Source organism: Molossus molossus, unplaced genomic scaffold, assembly GCF_014108415.1.
Source record: "Molossus molossus isolate mMolMol1 unplaced genomic scaffold, mMolMol1.p scaffold_m16_p_11, whole genome shotgun sequence".
Classification (NCBI taxonomy): Eukaryota; Metazoa; Chordata; class Mammalia; order Chiroptera; family Molossidae; genus Molossus; species Molossus molossus.
In genome coordinates this window covers 24019619-24041480 of record NW_023425346.1, presented here as the reverse complement: position 1 = coordinate 24041480, position 21862 = coordinate 24019619, and the positions used below count along the sequence as shown (strand labels likewise).

At 33.1% G+C, this 21862-nt stretch overlaps 1 protein-coding gene across 1 annotated transcript in view; it reads left to right on the top strand.

The window, feature by feature from the left end:
- LRP1B (LDL receptor related protein 1B) overlaps positions 1–21623 on the top strand; it is a 1816022-nt gene extending 1794399 nt beyond the window's left edge. The window contains exons 87-91 of the mRNA XM_036254023.1: positions 5285–5361; positions 13810–13900; positions 14850–14994; positions 18360–18458; positions 19763–21623. Coding sequence (XP_036109916.1) covers positions 5285–5361; positions 13810–13900; positions 14850–14994; positions 18360–18458; positions 19763–19903 — 553 coding nt within the window. The 3' untranslated portion in view covers positions 19904–21623. The remainder of the gene's footprint in view (positions 1–5284; positions 5362–13809; positions 13901–14849; positions 14995–18359; positions 18459–19762) is intronic.
- The last annotated feature ends 239 nt before the right edge of the window (positions 21624–21862 follow it).

Sequence of the window (21862 nt, the reverse complement as noted above, 5' to 3'; positions counted from 1 at the left end):
TATGCAAAATTTCCATCAAAGTTAAGGTTAGAAAATTTTTGAAACGTGTTACAAAAAATTATGAATTACTATATTTGGAATAATTTTTATCTCAAAAGGTGAAACAACAGCAGGTGAAATCATGTTTTAAAGTAACATTAATGAACAGATGAATACATATCCAAATATCTATTTAGAATATGATGACTGTTATATTTTTATTTTTGCATTTTACAATACGACTCTCTGCCAGGAGAGGGGGCAAGACAGGTGCTGGGGGCTACCTCAAGTGTAGGTCTTCAAAATTAGGTCTTTTGCACAAACAGACCTCATGACTCAACGCCAAAAGAGTAAAATTTTCAGAATTAATAAAAAAAAAAAATTTTGCAAGTGACTTTTAATTTTCTAATTTTCTTCATCTAGTATATGAATATGCTACTGTATAAATCTGGTGCACAAAACATAATCATATTTTTATTTTTACGGAATGAGATTTTTGGAGCACCAAAATTTGTAGTACTATGCGTAAGTTTTCTAAGGATTCTTTCATTCCTGTACGTCACTTTTTTCTCTCTGTGTAGAAAGGAAAGGATGTATTAAAATTTTTTCTTCCAAATGTCTTCATCATCATGGTTAAAAAGGGCAGCCTAGCACATATATATAAGAGGATAAATGCACTTTCAATTTGCTTCCAGGTTCATTTTTGAATTTTACTTTGGTTAGAAGAGTTTCCTGACCTTTGTATTTGATGAAAAGGGGGACCAAATATTAATCTCATTATTTTATTTTGAAATCTTTCTAAAGCAGATGACTCTAGACCACGTTTCTACAAAATGACATGTGTATATATCCGAGTAAGTTGATCATCACTACATTGAAAGACAATACCTAAGATTTTAATACATCTTCAGTATTTTATACATGATTTCAGTTCTTCTTGTACCAATCACTCTTTCAGAGCTATCATTATTTCAGACAGTTTAATTATATGTCTTATATTTTCTGCAGTTAAATGTAAAAATTCTTTCTTTGTAAAGATTGTGCCTATTTATATATGCCAAATGTATTTTGGATTTCTAAAAATGTTTATTGTGCTTCCTAGTAATATGTGTTGCACAATTGCCTTTGCACAGATATTTCCCTTTGCCGCAGAAAATTACAATTGAAACATAATATTATAACTCTACTATAATTTCACAAACTGCTAAAGGACATAATAAATAAACTAATGATGAATTTCACATAGTAGCATTCAGATGAGGATTAGTTACCTAAAATAAAAATCCACTCAGTTTTTTAGGTAGTATGTAAGGAACATCTACCCGATGTTACTGTTTTGAACAATCATGCTGGGTATGAATATCATTATTACCATCCTAAAAATTGGAAAAAAAAGAGATTGAATAATATTTGCTATAAGAACAATGTCTGTGGAAATAAAAAAGAATTTATCTCAAATATTTCTTGAAATGTGGTTTGTGAATTGCTTGCATCACAGGCACTTGGTTAGAATGCATATTTCTGGCCACAACTCCAACCTGCTAAATGAAAATGTCTGGTATATGGGATTTCAGAATTTGAATTTTAATAATTTTTTTCAGCTTGTTAATTATTAGTCTAATCTAGAACATAAAGGAAATGTCATAAAATATAACTAAGAATTTATTATACATATGGCTATAATGGAGTGGAAGAATATATTTAAGAAAACAAGGTAACAGTAAGTGGTCTTTCTTTTTAATGGCCTAGGAGCGAAGGGAAAAAGTCAAAAAGAATGTTAAGTCAATAATGCTTGCCCTGGCCAGTGTGGCTCAGTTGGTTGAGTGTCCTCCCATGTACCAAAAGTTTTAGGGGTTGATTCCTGGTCAAGGCACATACTCAGGTTATGGGTTTAATTTTCTCTCTCAAATTAATGTTTCTCTTTCCCCTTTTTCTCTTCCTCTCTTTGTAAAATCAATAAAATATATATATTTTTAAAAATCAATAACACTTTACCAGGTACTATGATTTCAAGAAACCACCAAGAGTAATATCTTCATTTAATGATCTGAAGAAAGAGGACAAACAATAATTTAAAAAAATAATAAAAATAAGAATTTATCTATTCAACTATGTTTCCATGATCCAACAATAGTTAAAACTCATAAAATAGTTTTAAAGGTTAAATAATTCAGATGGTCAACAATAAGATGATCAACACATAACAAGAAGCTAATTTTCATTGTCCTAAGGTTTAGGGCAGTGGAAACAGCTGTAGAATAAGTTTAAAAAGAATAATATACAGGTATTTATTAAGAAGAGAAAAAAATGGTTTCCTGGGAGGACCATGCAGGACGAATTTGAAAATAATTGTCTGAGGATGAATAGCAAGGAGTAGTACAGATGAAAGATATCCAGGGTGTGGACTATGGATTTTGTTTGAGGAATAATGAAAAGGGGACAGATGCCCAAGATACTATAGTCAGCATAATTATGCAAATAATTCAGTGGGGAATTGGACGGGAAATTTTGACGATCCACGCACATTCCAATACTTAAATGCTCTGCTATTAATGGCTTTGATCATTGTAGTCTGCTCAGAGTGTGAAGATTTATACATTTCTATAAAAATGGTAAAAATACTTAAACTTAAATCATCCATTGAAAGAAGAACTTGTGGAGCAGCAAATACCTTAAGTAGTAATTTTGTAAGGTAGGCAACAAGAATAATGGTATCAGTGTGATTTAATATCTAAAAAGAGTATTTTTAAGACTGGAACAAATATAGAACAGTGGAATGTATCTTATTTTATCTTTGGCCATAAAGCATAATTTAATAGGAATATAGGGAACACTACAAGGGGATCATCAGCTGATTAAAATGTATAACTATAAAAATTAATGATTTCTTCAGCACAGTCTTTGAGAGTTATTTTCAATATGTCACGAGTAAAATATTTCCTGAAGATTAGGAATTTAAATGGACCTCTATTTGAAAGAGAAGAGCATTATGACCACTAAAAAGTTATTTCTTTTATCTGTTATGGACACTGGGTTCCAAGCTATGGATAAAATAGGAAATTAATCAACACTATTAAAAAATACCACCTGCCCTACTTAAATGATTCCAGAGTTTGGAGTAAGAATTACACTATTCTTACCTTTTTTGATTAAAAAAAAAATCTCTCTGCTCTTTTGAAGTTCCAAAGTCATATGTTTTATAACTTCCTCAAGTACATAAAACACATGATGGTTATATCAGATCAGAATCCGGTCAATTAGCATTTAATCTTCCAATTCCTGAGCATTTTCATTTTCTGACTTTCAAGTGTCTCAGTGTAATGATGAACCCCAGGAGTCTTTTCTCTAGTAACATAAAGCGTATCTCAGGTCATTCCTCTTACTAAACATCAACCCTGATTTAGGTTTCTTAAATCAGAGAAGGTAATGTAAAGAGCAAATTTTGATATTTTAATCAGTAATTCAAGATAATTGCATAAAAATAGTCTTGTACACACCAACAATATAATAAAATTACGAAAGCAGTCAGCATTATTCCTTTCATTGGAGTATGTAAAACATTCTCAGTGATTTGTTAGGAAGATCTGACAAATCTAATGCTATCTAAAACAAAAAGAATTTTTCAATGATCAGAATTTGCTCTAACAACATATTTGCAAAGTCTTACAAAACATTATATTGTAAATTATCTGTGGACTGTGTCAAGAATAAAAACTGTGAAGAACTGGAACAAATTTCTAGATCATTCATTTGCAAAACCACAAATGAGGAAGAAAAAAATTACTTTTTTAAAAAAAGCAATATTTTTATTGAGTTTCCACTTCATTATAATTATTTAAATAATGTACTCATTCTATTACCTCACTTTAGTGATATGGAAAGAGTCATAGGTTTGGCCTTAAAATTTATTTATCTACTTTAATGATTCACTTGTAGTATGGTATATAATAAATGTGATGTGTAGAGAAAAATATATATAAGCTTTTTATAAAAAGTTTGAACTAAAGTTAGGATAAATGTATGTGATAGCCTAATCAAAATATAATGCTATTAACTTTCATTTAAATCATGCTCCATACTCATAGTTTTACGATATCATTATTAATCAAATAATTGTGTTTTAATAGTATTAATATTGTTAATTATGCTGAAGTTAATATATGTGTTTATGAAACAAATGTTTATTGTCATGATTTGAGTGTGTCAGCAATAATGATTTTATGACATGTTGCCCTTGTTTGGAGCAGCCAATGCTGTCTTCATGAATATCCCAAATAATGCACATGACATCACAGAAGCCTAGTTCTGAAAATAGTTCCAGCTATCTAAATCAGCTATGACAAAATTGGCAGAGACATTGAAATTGTAGTTATTTATATTGACCAAAATGTCCAGAAAATATACTTAGAATGGTCTGGAAGCTGCTTTTTTATTGTGTACAACAATCATTGATATGGAGGTTTTGATAGTCATTGTAAATAAGAACTGAAGCCAATTAAGTGGTCATTTCCTCTGACAAATGCACAGAGACATTTTGTACATCTTAGTCAACAAGCAATGCTCAAAATAATTAAAAGTATTCCAGCAGTTATTTGATGCAACCAGCTAATTATATGGTTATGATTTATATTTAAATAATGGATTTTAATCCTATCTATTATTTTAATCCTCTGCTAGACTTCTCATCATAGTACCAGGATGCATAGATAAGGATGACAGCTCTTCCCAATAAAACATGGGCACATTTTTTTGATTCCATAGTAAAAGAAGCAAGATTTTAAATGGGAAAACACACTCTTTTCCTCTCTCTGCTTAAGAGAGTAAACATTCTGTGGTTTACACTATGAGCCATGACTATTTGCTAGTTGGTAGCTAGTTCCATTTTGGACTCAGAACAACCAGAAGTTTTCTTTTTTTTTCAATCACAGAAACTTAATAAAGGAAGTTTGGCTTGACAGGCAAACTCTATTTTTATATTGGCTACTTATAACTTTCAGTACTTCTCAAATGAATTCCCAATTCTTAATTAAGATTTTCACTTTTTCTATAAAATATGCCAATTTTTAGGTTGGCACAGAATAAAGAAAAATGACTGTAAAATGAAACTTTAAAAAGTATTTAAACCAGTGAAGTCCAACTGAAGTTACCTTCAGCATACTGACAATATACAAGAAATTAGCAGATATCTCTACCTAATATTCATTAACCTATGGTGGCTGCCTCCTCCATTTCATTTGGTTGAAGTTACTACGTTAGCAGAATTGTAGGTTGTTATTCATTGATTTTTTTTCTTTAATATTTCTAGATGCTCCACCAATTGGTCAGGCACACAGTGTGAGAGGCCAGCCCCAAAGAGCAGCAAGTCTGATCATATCAGCACAAGTAAGTTCCTCAGATTTATACCTTGGATGTTTTGTTATAGAAATCTTTTAAAAAATATTTTTTTTCATTAATGCCAATGTTAAGGGAGTAGAGTCTGGAAATAATCTCCTTTATTAAAGTTTGCAAGAGATCCCCTGCAATCCCAGTGTTTTTTGGAAGATGAAGCTCTGAGCTCTCACCCCATGACAGGATCCAGCATTATGTTCTCCTTTAGGCAGAGGGAGTTCATCTCAAACTTGGCACTTTTCTTAACGCACATCTGAAAATCTAGTCTAAGCTTTTCTTAGCAAATATACTTCAGCTACAAAGGCTTCATGTATCACAATGAACATGAAAATACTCAAGGAAGAAACATAATTTCATGTTGTAATTAGAGCAAACTGTATTTTCTTAAAATGCTTTCCAGTGTGTTGTGGAAAAACAGACTCGATTGGTTAGTCTTAAAGAGAAGTATATTAACAAGCAATTCTTAATAAGAATTATAGCTGGCTTATTGCTTGTCTTTAAAATGCTGGTTTAGAAGTGTATGAAAATGTAGCATAACTTTTTACAACTCTTTCTTATGTCGCTCTGGTCTTAAGACTTTTGTCTGATATGGAAGTCCATCTACATTATCATTGTACATCTGTTTTTCAACAACTTTAAATTACTTTATAAATATTTTCAAAATAAAAGTATGAAATAAAGTTTCTTAGTTCACACATATTGGTATTAATTTGAACATGAGTAGAAAGCTTTTGAAAAAATCTATAATATCCATCAATTGAGTAAATATATTCTTGATGAGGAAAAATAACATCACTGATTGACAAATGCTTATGTTAGCAATTTTCCTCTAGTCCTTCACTGCTGATGAGAAAGCTCTGGTGCAAACAATCAAAAAATTTACTCTGGAGTTTGTGAAAAAGGAAAGATACTATCAAAGTAAAAAGTATACAGATTTTAATACCCTAGAGCAGGATTGAAGGAACATTGTTCATAAACAGCATTTAGAGATTATTTTGGGTTAACTAGCATGAGCATCTTTGAAAAATGGCACATAGGTCTAGAATAAATAATTTAGGCATGCGTATTTGAATCTGTAGAAATGAGGTAACTGATTTTTGGTTATGAAGCATTTTGAGTTCACCCTAGAATTTGTGTATTGTCCTTAGAATGGGGAAGGGAGAAGACATTAAAAAAGCTATGGGCGCAAAATTATAGGAATAGAACACTAGGATTTGGGGAATTGCTTTGTAAAAGGTAGTGTAGGTAGCAAAATACACCTTGCCTGCCTAATTTGTTATTGCAAAATATATGAAAAGAAAAAACGAAACTTCCTCTCTTTTCCCAGGATCTGGGGCTCATGCTAGTGTTACTCAAACAATGCTGGGGGCATACTAATTGACAAATGACTTTGTGACCTAATTGCAAAACTCAACCATTATTAAGAGCATTTTTAAATAAAAAATGCATTTTAAATTACCAATCTGTAGAACACACTGGATTTGTAAGTTGAAAATTATGAAGACAAGGTACTTCAGCATTTCATTCATGGCAATTTCTCAAGTATCTAAGATAAATGAGATGCAAAACCTTTTAAAGTAGAATAATAATAATAATAAATTTGGTAAAACTCTCTGAAAAGAAAGGAAGAGAATATAATGTTAACTTAATTTTCAATTTTTATATAAAGTACACCCAAACAGAAAAGTTTGGTGTTTGGAAAATGAAGGGGTATGCCAGGTGTTTTTTCACTGGAGGAGTGATGTCTCCAACTGTTTTCATGGGCAATCAGCTCCCTGTGGCTCTATTACATGCAACAGTTCTAAAACAGGGAACATCAAATGGGTCCAAGAGTTGCAAGAACTTGTAACCCTTTTTCCAAAGATTCTCATTCTCTTCCTTCCTTGACTACATAAAGTCATTAGGTGTAATGGAAATATCAGTGCACATTGAAAGGGCTATCCGCTATGTAAATGTGGTATTATCTCAGATATAAGCAAAGTTGACCAAATAATAACTCTATTAGAAGGTACTTATCATCAGACATTTATACTTAGAGAAACGTGCCTCAGTAAGTCTGAAAAGACAGTTAAACTCATTTCCTAAGGGAGGAGGGTCATTTTTATTCTGTAGTGAATTGCAGCGGTTTTGAGTGGCTGTGAAATGTTTCCTGAACTCAGGCAAGAGTCATTTGCACAATAAGAAAGGTGGATACTTTTGGATGTGTTTTTAAATCTGTATGTCTGCTTATAGTAAAGCATTTCACAGGCATTGAATCTTGAAGTAATTGAGAATACACTGACTCTGTCTGCCTACCCACTGCCAACTGGCATACAAATCTATCTTTCTAAATGATTGATGCACAGCTCACTTGATCACCTCTGAGTAGTAATACTGATGCTTTCTGACCTTTACCGTTTCAAGTATCCAAAACTCAGCTCATGGAATTAAGCAGGTCCATTATCCCATGACTGCTTAGGTTCCTCTTGAAAAACCTATCTGACTCTTCTGAAGTTATTTTGAAGAATTTGAACTAGGATGATAAAATATTTATTATATATCCCTATTTTAATTTTATAAGTTTGAAAGGAGTAAGATACTCGTTGTATGAATTATGCTATTTGTATATGCTGAAATTAAGGAGGATAAAAATGTACTCGGCATTTGTGGGGCAGTAAAGATGTTGTATTTTACTAAGGTGATAACAGATATATTTATTAGGGATTGTAACACCTCTTTTCCTACTTTGTCCTCTCGTTCTTTTTAAATATGTTTTTTATTGATTTTTTTAGAGAGAGAGTAAAGGAGAGAGAGATAGAAACATCTACGTAAGAGAGAAACATTGATCAGTTGTCTCCTGCACGCACCCTACTGGGGATCGAGCCCAAAAGTTGGGCATGTGCCCTGACCAGAATAGATCCGGGGCCTCCCAGTCCATGGGACAACGCTCAACCCACTGAGCCACTCCGGCCAGGCTGGCCTTGTCTCTTTTATGCCATCATGTTTTAAAATAGAAAAGAAATGATATTATACCAAGGAATAATAAAATAGAAATAGAGAGAGAGAACCAAAATATGCAACCAAATAATGCTTTTGTCCTAATTCTTCCAAAGCAAATATTTATCAAGCCAAATGCTATACTAGATTCCGAGGTAGGTCAGTGAGTAAGAGACAGTGCCTCTTCTCATGAAACTGAGGATCTATTCTGGAGGGTAAACAGCCATAAAACACAGAAGGAAACAAATAAGTGAACATGCACATTTATGAAATAATTGTGAGTTTTGATTGACTGGGGGAAGCCAGCCTCAAAGAGGCCAAGACAGAGGGTGGCAAGGGAGAAGTGAAGCAGGGTCAGGAGTCATTTCTCAGAGGTGATGATACTTAAGCTGAGACTTGGAAGATGACAATGAGGAAGAGAGGGTCGGGGTGTTCGAGCAAATGGAATAGTGGGTTCAAAAGCCCTGGACCAGGGGAGAAACACATTCCGGGTACTGATGGAGGGCTGCCAAGGGGACAAGAGGGACAGTGGTACAATATGAAGCAGAATATACAGGAGCAAGATGATGGGCAGCCTCTTGAAGGTCACTGGGAGGATCGCCTTTACCAAGTTTGGAACGTGAGATTTTCTTCATAATTTTTTTTTTTTTTTTTTTTTAGTATATATGTAGCCAAAAGAAGAACTTCTCTATAATTCAAACATTACAATTTATTAAAGCGCTTATGGAAAAAGCATCATAATCATAAAAATATATTTACTCACATTTATACATATATGTAAACATAAACTTAAGGGAATATACAACACATGTCAAAAGGGGTGAGTTTAATGGTATCACTTACATTTACACTTTCTACAATAAATTTGACCAATAAACAAAGGTTCTCTTCTGACCTCCATAACTCAACTCTTCTGCTTTCCCTCCTACCTCTCTTGAAGCAGCAATATCTTCTTTTTTTTTATCCTCACCTGAGGACATTTTTCGATATTTTGTTCAGATAGAGTGGAGATAGAGTGAGAGGGAGAGAGAGAGAAACATCAACGTGAAAGGGACACATCGAGTGGCTGCCACCCACATGACCCAACCAGGGCCGGGGACAAACTGCAACCAAGGTACGTGCCCTTAGCGGGAACCAAACCCAGGTCTCTCTGGACCGCAGGCCGACACTCTCACCACTGAGCCAAACCTGCCAGGACAGCAATGTCTTCTTAGTGAGATGCTTTTTCTCTCTCCTTCTGGTTAACTCACTCTTGACTTACCACTAATCAGTAATTCCTAACTCAGTTATCAACTCTGTGCTTATTACCCCTAAATTACTATCCTCAGTCCTGCTTTCTTTCCTAAATTTGAGACATCCCCTACTGCACATTGCTGTATATGTGCATGAGTATGCATGTGTGTGTGTGTGTGTTTGTGTGTCTATATATAATCTATATCATCTGTCTATACCTATTTTCCACAGGAATTTCAGACTCAACATATCCCAAATGATCTCATCACCTTCTTCCACTCAACCATCCAATTTCGTGCACCTTGTTTTGTCTTCCTATGTATACAGATAGCAAAAAAAATCTATCTGGTTACTCAAACAGCACTTAAATGTTGCTCTTAATGCTTCTTCTCTCGCCTGGCCAGTGTGGCTAAGCAGTTGAGCATCGACCCATGCACCAAGAGGTGCTGGTTTGATTCCCGGTCAGGGCACATGCCCAGGTTGTGGACCAAATCCTCAGTGGGGTCCATGCAGGAGGCAGCCAATTGATGTTTCTTTCTCTCTCTCTAAAATCAATAAAGAAAAAAAATGTTAATGTTTCTTCTCTCTCAAGTCAAACAATATATCCAGTAGATATTAGTTCCTAAATTTTCTTCAACCTCGCCCTTATTTTCAAAATCGCACAATGCAGCACATCGGCACGGCTCACACAGCCCTTCAGGCAGCCCCTTTGCTGTCCTTATGGCTGCGTCTTCTTCCACTGTCTCTTCTGCACTTCAGCCACACTTGTTCTATAATCTTTCTCCTCCAGGCCTTCGCATTTCTCTTCCTTTATTAATTCAATATTTCCTCCTCCCCTTGATCTGCATTCCCTTTCCGGAGACTAAAGAGGACTCACGCTCAGGTCACAGAAACACACCAGTCCTCCGTCCCAGAAACAGCTGGATGCCCTTGTGTTCCCAGAGCGATGCATGCTTTCCCCAGGGAAGCGCTTGTCACATCATGTTAAATAAGCCCATTTCTTTGTCATCTTCTAATATACATCAACCAATGTGAGAGCAGGGACATTTGGTCCCCAGTACAAAGTAAAGTACATGCTGAGTGTGTGGGCCATAGCAACATTTAAAATGTATTTGCTAAATAAGAGTTGAATGTGCAGTGTCTATGGTAGCCTAGGAGCTGTGCTATCTGCAAAACAGAGAGAGAAACAGTTTACACACTAAAATTATAAATAAATGGATTTCTACAATATATTGTGAAAAGTGTAAAAGAGAGTCAGACACAGAGTGCTTGAGCAATATATATTTTTAATGAATTAATGAACCTGTGTGTAGCACCCGTATGTAATAGACATAATCCTATGTACAGGACTATGAGGTAGGTGTTAACGATGACACTCGTTTTATATGTGTGTAAACTGAGACAAAGATAAATACTCTTCTCAAGGACATGTTCGTCATCCGAGCTTTGACCAGGGGTAGCCTGGTTCCAGAGTTTATTTTCCCAGCTGCTATGCTGCCGCTACCTCTCTCATTGCAGGTGTTTCAACAACATAATGTACTAATGCGGTTCCTTCTCTATTGAAACATTATTGTATGATGAAACATCAGAACATTATGGCCAAGAAAGACTTGCTCTATTTCACATGAGAAGGTCTTTGAGATGTCCTCTCAACTCTTAAGTATAGAATGCACTTTTTAAAATCATTGTAGAAAAAACAACCAAGCATGTACTTAAAAAAAATTCTGAAATGTGATTGCCATATGTTGCAATATGATATTTACTGCTATATATTCTACTTAAGAAATATACATATTTTGATGAATACCTATTTATGAGTCCAAAAATATATGTGGTTGCCGACTGTTTCCATCAATATCAACTATTTGATATGTTTTATAAGTTGCCAAACTGCTATCCTGCATTATTTATTGGCTACATTAAGCACTATTGCAGTTACCTTGATTGGTTATATAAATTTATTAGAAATCTAGGCTCTTAAATAAAGTACTATAATGTAAGGGATTGGAACTGCCATCTGTGATGGGAGAAAGAAGAAAAAACTCTTTGTTTTCTTGCATGCATAATTAACAACATTTCTACCTTCAAGGAATAAAAGACCCTATGTAGACAGATAAAATTTAGTTTTCTAAATAATTTTCAATTGCACTGAGGGGAAGTAACTTTATATACCTTAAAGCAAATGATGTTTAATTAATTACAAATTTTAGCAGAACAAAAAAGATGAGTAATGAAGTAAGGATATTTATAAAGTCATGATCAATCAGTTAAAAGTCATTGTTTATGAAGAAGCCAGCTGTTCACTGATATTTAAAATTTGTGAACAAATGTTAATTGCTATCCAATGTGCCAGATTTTCTACGTTTACTAATTACTAATGTTACACATTCAAATGAAGTTCACTTTCCCAAAACCAAGTTTACTTTCCCAAAACCATATGATATCAAACTCACTAAATTGTTTTGCATTTTATAAACTTCTAAAGAATGCAAGCCATATTTCTTTGTTTGTTTTGCATGGAAGAGAGTTATTTGGTTATTTTAGACAAGTTATTTTTGAAGTTTCAAATGGAAATATTATGTTATACATAACATTTTCTTAATGAAGCCTTTTGTTATTTTGGTAAACAATCTCCATTATGGACCATGTCACACAGATACTTTCTGTCTATGGCTATTAAAACTCATCTGTATTCCTATTTTAAAGTCCCAACGCAGTTGCTTTAGTATTACCATTCATTTCTGCCACAGTATTTTTGCTTGCACATGTACTTGCAAATATTTAATACTTCTTAAAGGTTTTATTCCTGAACCATTCAAGATTCTCACATTAAATGTCAATTAGCTTTTGTGTTGTTTTTTTTCTTAGTTTAACCAGTGATTAGGCTGACTTGACCGAATCAACCAGATGCTTATTCCAAATAAACAGAGCCTTTGTCTCATGGGCACTAGGTATTTGTCTGTTGAAACAGTTAACATTAGGTACTTGATAAAGCTACTAAATACTCTCCTGTTATCAGCAACACTTGCATTTGTTTTTTTTCCCCGCATTAATGACATATAACCCCAGGTGTACCCTCTTGTGGATCATAGTATCATGAAGTATTGACTCCTTCTTGGTAAAAAAGAAAAAATTGATTGCTTTCATTGCTAACCTAGAAATAGAGGGCAGAGGTTCTCAGTTTTGCTTCTCCCCTGTGCTCAGATACATAAAAACAATACTAAGTTTCTCTGACAACTTTTAAAGATCTATTTCATAGATCTTTTATTCCATTTTAAGCATAGGTGATGCAACTTAAAAATATTCTTGTAAGTACATAAAAAAAAAAGAGGGGCATAAGCCAAATCCCCCAGATATGTTTCATTGAAACTATTCTGGAACTGGGACTTGAAGAATAGAATCCCCTTTGCACCCCTATTTTGTTGCATTAAGCTAACAGCCCTGTATGGTAGCTCTTCTTCTCTCTGTTTCGTTAATGAAGAGCATGAGCCTCAAAAACAACATTTTTTCCGTTTTAAAAATTTACTTATTTAATATATTTAAAAATACTTTTACGTACCATTTAATATTTCAAAGGCTAAATAATATTCAACGTGTCCACCCTCAAATTTTAAATTACGTATTTAAGGTCTCATGTCACAGAAATTGAGAAACTGATATTTAGGTCTATGTCCATATAAATTCAACACGGATGTCCCTTTTGTTTTGCCAGGCTGCCATCTAACTTGTCACGTGCACTCCTGGAGTATTTATAGCTAGAGGAACAACACTAAAGGAGGAATATGGCCAGTGAGATTGTGTGGATGAGTGCTCAGTCACAGTTGATTTACAAGGAGTTACCAGCATGTACTTACAACATTGCAAGTAAATGTGTGTGTGTGTGTGTGTGTGTGTGTGTGTGTGTGTGTGTGTGTGTGAGAGAGAGAGAGAGAGAGAGAGAGAGAGAGAGAGAGAATCAGACTCAGGCTGACAAACAGTCAGCATTTCTCACCTCAAGGCATTCAACTGCCGTAAATGAGTGAACTATCTCTGAAGAAGCACGTCCAGCAGACCAAGCATGTAATAGGAGAGTGATGTTTCGGTGATGTACTTCTAAATTAGGAATGGCAGATATTTGGCTGAAGCATTACTTTTATTATATCAATAGTCAAATGATTTGGTGTAATGAAGTGTTGAATTATATCAGTCTTCATTTTATTTATGCATTTGTCTGTTCATTTCTTTCTTTTTCAGGAAGCATTGCCATCATTGTGCCTCTTGTCCTCTTGGTGACTTTGATCACCACCTTAGTGATTGGATTAGTGCTTTGTAAAAGAAAAAGAAGGTGAGATTCAAAGTTCCAGACTGGCCGTTAATAAATACATTACACCAATAGTTACAGAAACATAGATATTGTTTTAAATTTCTTAAAACAGAGTTATTTTAACTAAAATTCTGTTCTCAAACCATTTCTTCCTTCTATTCCATTTTGAGTGATTATAATTCAGATAATCCTTCCTCCATGTAATATTGATGAAATGTCTCCATTCATATATTCTAACAAAACTACAAGGGGAAATATTAATTAAAATGTTAGTAGATTTTACATATGTGTTAGTTTTTCCTTGAAACAGTCTCTGAAAGGGACCTTATTATATTAATGTGTAAGATAGGTAATATAAATGCAATGATACAGAATATGTATTATATATATCAGAAATTGTGCATTTCACTAACAAATTGTGCATTTGCTTATTTCATATATTATTGGAAATTTCATTATTTCACTTTATATGAATATATATATATATATATATATATATATATCTCCAAAAGGAGTGGTTGTCTGGTTATCATCCAAAACCAAAAGTGTGTGAGTCAGTTTTTGAATTATGTAAAAGAGAATTTTAGCCATGTGACTTGGGGGTTGAAAATAATCTATTTCAAAGTTTTTTTAGGGAAGGTTTTCATTTAAAAAGAGGAAAAATCGAGTTTTAAAAAACAGGTAATTAAATAGTCAGTTTTAATTAATGTGGAATTAGGTATTTAGGAGGAATATGTTCCAAGGGCATTTTTTATTGTTCAAGCTAATAAAAAAATAATAATCTAAATAATTTGGAAAATAATATCGTATTAAGATATTTTTGCTCCTCTGTGACTTGTTTTTGAATGCCTTTTATTTATAAACTTACTATTAGTTATATTAAAACAAATCAATAAATCTACAAATGTGATAGTTTCATATAACATGACTGATATTTAAACTCATATTAAATATTGTTCACATCTTCTAGGACAAAAACTATTAGAAGACAACCTATCATCAATGGAGGAATCAGTGTGGAAATTGGCAACCCATCGTACAGCATGTACGAGGTGGATCATGATCACAATGATGGAGGGCTTTCAGATCCTGGGTTTATGATAGATCCAACAAAGGTAAAATGATGGGCAATGACCACCAACATTCTTGAGTCATATCTCTGCAATATGGTTCTGAATTTCATCAGCATTTCTTTTCCCTGAAGTCATAGTAAAAAAACTTTAGGATGTATTGAATGTTACTGTCTATTCTAGATAAAAAATAAAATTATGGACTGCACTCACCTGAAGTATGAAGTTAATACAACATGTTTTGGAAGATATATATTTATTTATGCACTGAATTTATAAACATATATAATTGACTTAAAATAATATCTTTTATTCAAATGTGTCAAGATACCAGAACAACTAAATATTCAGCCTAGTGTACAACTACTATCTGAAATATTTTAATAAGAAAAGATTATAGTACTTTATTTTAAAAATAAAGACATTATTTCCAATGGTGTTTCACTGAGGAGTCAATTAAGCTGGGCTTATGGATTTCTTTGTAATCAAATCATTTTGGAAAAATATTGTTCTAGTGTGGTAATATAGTTACTATTGCTTTGAGATAGGTCATTAATACATATAGCCTAAAAGGCTATAGCTTTTTAAAGAAGTTTCTGTTAGATCTTATTACCGTATGCTCACATTAGCACCTTTTAAGAGAAATGACTGATACAATATCTAGATAAACTTGCGAAGATTCACTTCATTGTGTTATCTGAATATTTTGTATAATAATTACAGAATATTTTACTATGAATTAAGAGCATCGGTTTGATACTATGGTTATGTTTTAGCTTATTTATTAATTTATTGATTATATATTTATTTTCTGACATATTAAAGTACTATGTCCGAAGTATACCTTTATGTTACAAATAATCACTGTGCCCAATCTATGTCCAAATGGTTTTGCACTCACAGCAACAGCTGCTTTCAAAGAAGTTGAATTCGGTCCCATATATGTAATCTAGCTGTGAACCCATAGTAAGACTTCTAAGGCTGAACCTGATGATTAGGCATTCATTTCTATAAAAAGAAATCATTATCGCATGGATATGTTCTTTTCACTATCAGAGGATATTATAGTTATTTTCATAATTATAAATTATTTTATAATTAGTATTAATTATGAATTCAATAATCAACTCCTACATTTGAAATTGTTCATAAAATAAATATTTATAATCTGTTTCACTGTTTTCTACTTGAAATTTAAAGAGTGTATATACTGAGCACATTGATATTTGATCATATACCTATGAAAGAGAAAGACTTCTTAAATAGTAGACTTTTCTTATTCTTTGAGTTTTTCTTAGGAATAAAAATACAGTTGGGCCCCAGCAATCTCACTGCTGTGAATATATTCTAAGAATCCTGAAACACGAATCAGAATAAATATATGCACCCCTATATTCATAGCAGCATTATTTACAATAGCTAAGCTCTGGAAACAGCCCAAGTTCCCATCAGTAGATGAATGGATAAAAAAGCAATGGTACATGTACACAGTGGAACACAACATTTACACAACTATGCGGTGGTAAAAAAGAAGGATCTCTTACACTTTGCGATAGCATGGATGGACCTGGAGATTATTATGCTAAACTAAATAAGCCAGTTAGGGGACACATATCACATTTCACTTATATGTGGAATCTAATGAACAAAATAAACTGATGAACAAAATAGCTCCAGAGGCATGGATGCATGGGACAGACTGACAGATCTCAGAGGGGGAGGTTGGGAGGGGGATGGGAAGAAATTAGCCAAAGAACATGTATGTATATATGTATAACCCATGGACACAGACAGTAGTGTGGGGAAGGCCTGGGGAGGGAAGGGGCTAGGTGGAGGTGGGTAAAGGGGAAAATGGGAGACATCTGTAATACTGTCAATAATGTAAAAAAATGCACATGCACATACACACAAACTACTGTACCTGTAAGTGTAACATGAACCAATGAGGACATATTAAAGCACACATTTTTAAGAAGGAGACTTCTTATTTTCCCCTTCATATTTATTTCTCATGATAGAATGAAGCCAATTTCGGACACTTAAAAGGACTAGTTTTTAGTACTCCACTTAAAAATGTTTCCACATTTACTCCAGGAAGATAAAACTATGGCCTAGTGCCGCTCAAATATATTTTTATTGTTCGTAGCACATAACACTCAATAAATATGTATTTACCGATTTGCTGACTGACCAAAATTATATTAAATGTGACTAGATGGTTGAAATGTAAATCTGAATTGTTGCCTAAGAAGTAACTTCAGATAACACAGGCAGTCCTAATGAGTAGAAGCAATTTTGAAAAGCAGAGAGTCACACTGAAGCAACCTTAACGAAATGTTTTTCATAGCATGTTCACTGTTACAGTGGTTTGATCTATTCTGATGGGACCAAATATTTATGTTTCATTACACAGAAAGGTTTTTGTAGAACAGTCATTTTTATTGTTTTAAAATGAATAAGATTTCTACTGCAAGAATACTTATAATCAAAAGAAATGAAATTGTTTATAAAGTTAATTTTAAAAGATTCTGTCTATGGAGGCAATCACAGAATAGTTTGAAGAGTTCAAAAAAGGGAAATTAATATTCACTGGTTTTATCCCTAAATTCATCTCAATCCTTACATAGATTGTTTTAATTATCTTCCAAATGAGACCTTTGTCAGGGGGAATAAAAAGGCAGTATTGACCTAATGTTATGTTTAAAATGTTTTCCTGAGACCCTTGATCTTGTCCCACATTTTGTGATCATTCATTAGTTAAGATTTTTAAATATGTACATTCATTAAAATTTTCCTATCCAAATTTTCATCAAATTGTTTTCCTTGTGGGTCACAGATAAATATTATGAATATGAGTGTACCAGATTGGCTAATTCCGCCCCTTAGCCCTCAAAAAATCTAAAATCAATACCCTTGCATACAAACTTAGTGAGCCAATTTAATGACTAGTTAATCTGTTTTAGTCTAGAGAGTCAGATTTCCAAAATACAGACGTTTGTTCTATGGTATATTAAATTTAGAATTTTCCCCATAAAAGTATAGACCAGTGATGAATCTTTAATTAAAAGCTGTCAGATGTTTGAGTGTCCAGAATAGGCTACTGTTAGAAATTTTCCAAGTGACCAAACATAAAGTCGGGGAGTCTGGTGTGTTTTTCTCAATGCTGTTAGCAGAGATAAGATTTTCTTGTGGAGGATAGTTAAATTAACCTGAACATAATAGAAATGTCAACCTATGAAGCAAATATTTCATATCAATAGTTGTTAAGTTGTTAAAGCTACTAAGAACACATTGTTCGTGCCCCTGGACTAAAGAGTATTTTCTATGTTATTTTATGATTTAACAGGAGTTTATGTCAATTAAAAGAGTTCCACATTAGACCAGAAACTAAAATTCTCTGTTTGCTACAGGCCAGGTATATAGGGGGCGTGTCCAGTGCTTTCAAGCTCCCACATACAGCGCCGCCCATCTACCTAAACTCTGATTTGAAAGGACCACTAACTGCTGGGGTGAGAGAAGAAAAATCATTATTTCATATCCATTCCATCACAGAACCCCTCACAGTCAGATGATTGCTAGATTTAGGTAGGGGCTTGCCCCTAATTGAGCTTTCAATTAACAAGAGATTTGGAAACAGCATTAAAATTGGAATGTACGCTATTAATCCTGCCTGCGAAAGATTACATGTAAGATGTTATCATTTCAGGCAAGCTATCAAGTAGAAATATTTCTTCTGCTGAGTTTGAACATGTTATAGCACTTTAACAATAAACATGACTCTTTACTATTCTTAGAAATCTCTGGCCAGAAACTTAAACTGAATTAATTTAAACTTAAATTTGTTTTTTAAATATATTTCCTATTAAGATACTTTATATAATATATACAAATTGGATATCCAGTTAAATAAAAATATACTACAAATGAAGTCTCATATTGAGAAATTAGAAATGGTCTAATGAAACCATTTTTAATTTTTTTTAATTAAGTGACTAGCTTCTAGAGAAAAGTACTCTTTGTAAAGTTACATGGTTCATATTAGAAGATAAAATAAGGGTGTCAAGTTTCCCATCAACTGTTTTTCATTATCATTTTATCATGATTGTCTCAATTGCATGCTTCAAATTATAATGTTTCTGTGTTGTGACTAAGAATGTTCTTCTTTTGGAAAGACAAAAGAACCAATAACAAAAACTAAGCAATGAAATCTTGGGTTAAGTTGCAATTAGTAAAATAATGAACACTTGTATATATTTTTTTCAAATGAAAGAGATCATTTCTGCATGTGTAATTCTACTTCAAAATGCTGTAAATCTCTAAGCAACCTTAGATGACTGGGTACTCCACAATTCTTTGGAAGGATCCCAAAATATGTCCAGTGATAAGTACACAGAAATTATTCGAAGCAAAAATATTGTCTTTATTTTAAAATCAACCCCACCAGTGTATTTTTGTTGTTGTTGTTGTTGTTGTTGTTTTCTTGCTTTTAACTTCACATTGAAGAATTACAAACTCTGATCAACTGGATGACTTTTTGTAAACACATTTTTCCTGACACTGCAATAACAATAAGGAAGAAAAACGTATAGACTGGAAATAGCACATTCGTTTCATTATGGTTTTTTCTAATACTATGCTAAAGTCAACTAAAGCCTCTGAACACAATTTAAATTACATTTGAACCATTACTATTTAGTCTATCAAACGTGTTGCATATAAATGTTTTAGCATTAAACCATAGATGTGCTAGAAAATAATCAATGTGATGAAAACTTATAATAAAATTGTATGTATTTATTTTTTTCTCCTTCAGCCAACAAATTACTCCAATCCAGTATATGCAAAATTATACATGGATGGGCAGAACTGTCGAAACTCCTTAGGAAGTGTTGATGAAAGGAAAGAACTGCTTCCAAAGAAAATAGAAATTGGAATAAGAGAGACAGTGGCATAATCAGTGATCCCTTTTATATACTGTAAAAATGTATAAAATATAAGGATTACTTTTGTATGTTCCAACAGTATTATACTTGTTTTGGCATCAGCATTACCTCTTTCTTTATCTTTTCCCTGGTTAATTGTTTTCTGAGTTTTAATTTTTGCTGATGACTATTGATTGACCATTTGTATGGTATTTTTACGAAAAAGAACTGCACTACAGTAGAATTTACAACAATGCTGCTGATATGACACCCCTTTGAATTTGTTAAAATTAAAAACAACATATTCCTTTGTAGTGTGAATATGAGCAATCTATTTTATATGAACTTTTTTGGTTCTACTATTCAACAAAGAAAATCTCCGCACTTTTTCATTATACAGTCTGAACGCTGTACTTATAGTGTTATTTTACTTTTATGTTTAAATTGGCGAAAGAACGACTGAATGGTCAACTCTCTTCTTTGCACCAATGAAGATTGATTCAGACTGCTGAAAATATATAACCTCACAAGTTCAACATCTCCTGCTTTAAAATTAGCCTTAGATTAATAGGTGAGAATTTTGAGGAAAGTCTTTAAAAATATATAAAATGAATAATTTGCATGAACACATATGACTACATTTTCCAAAATTTAGTGAACTGTATGTGATATATTAAACATTATACACCCTGCAAACAATAGTTATATTTAGGTGGTAGAACATAGCAAAAATATAGCCAAAGGTGGAAAAACCACATTGCTATGGAATGAGACCTTTTTTTCTCCCTCAGTCCTGAAGTAAATAGCCAGCCTAGAGCACAACAGGGCTTTGGATACTCACGTCTTCAAAGTTTCTTCCCAATCATGCGCGTTTTGTGGAAGATTAACCCAACCCCTTACCACACAGAACACTAAAGAATACTATATAAGCACACAAATTGATGACAGAATTTCAATTATGTGAATGCATTTTCTTCACTAGGTCAGAAAGAAGAAGCAAAACATCCATTATGGCATAGTAATTGGTAAATATTTTCAACATACAATATGACTAGTTCATTATTTTCCCTTTCAAAAATATATTCTTAAAGTACTTCCCCAGTTGTAGAACAATTATCTGCCCATAATCGAAGGTGGAGAGTGTAAATGCTGACCAGTTACCCTGGTACTCTGGATTCTTTTTGTTATGTAAAACACATGGACCCCATTTGCTTGTTTGTTTTCAATTTTTAATTGAAACAAGTACGATTTATTTAAGTTGTATAAAAAAAAAAAGGATAGCATTTTTATACAAATATCTTTAAAGGCACAAAAAATTTATTCACAAGGTATGGAGGGCTTTTTGTTCCTCTGATAGACATGACTGACTTTTAGCTGTCATAATGTATTAACCTAACAGATGAAATATGTTTGTGGTTGCTCTTTATCCCTTTGTACAAGCATTAAACAAAAACTGCTGTTTTATAAAGAGACTTTTTGTTGTACTATTGTGCATGCATACTACCTATTTCTAAACTTTGCCATATTGAGGCCTTTATAAACTATTGATTTATGTAATACTAGTGCAATTTTGCTTGAACAATGTTATGCATATCATAAACTTTTTCAGGTTCTTGTTTAAGTACATTTTTTAAATTGAACAGTATTTTTCATTTGGGTTATAATAGTCATTTTGCCTATGTTTCTACAATGAAGTGTTAAATACTTTATAAAAAATTGTTGACTGACTTATTTAAATGAAATTCTACATATTTAAGTACTTGTGTTGGGTAGTTTTTAAAAATAAGACAATTCCTATCTTTATGGAGGTTAATATTCCTAACAAACTATTTTTTTAAATATGTTTTTATTGATTTAGGAGAGAGGAAGGGAGAGGGAGAAAGAGAGAGAGAAACATCCATCAGCTGCATCCTGCACGCCCCCCACTGGGAACCGAGGCAGCAAACCAGGCATGTGCCCTGACAGGGACTTGAACCCATGACCTCCTGGTG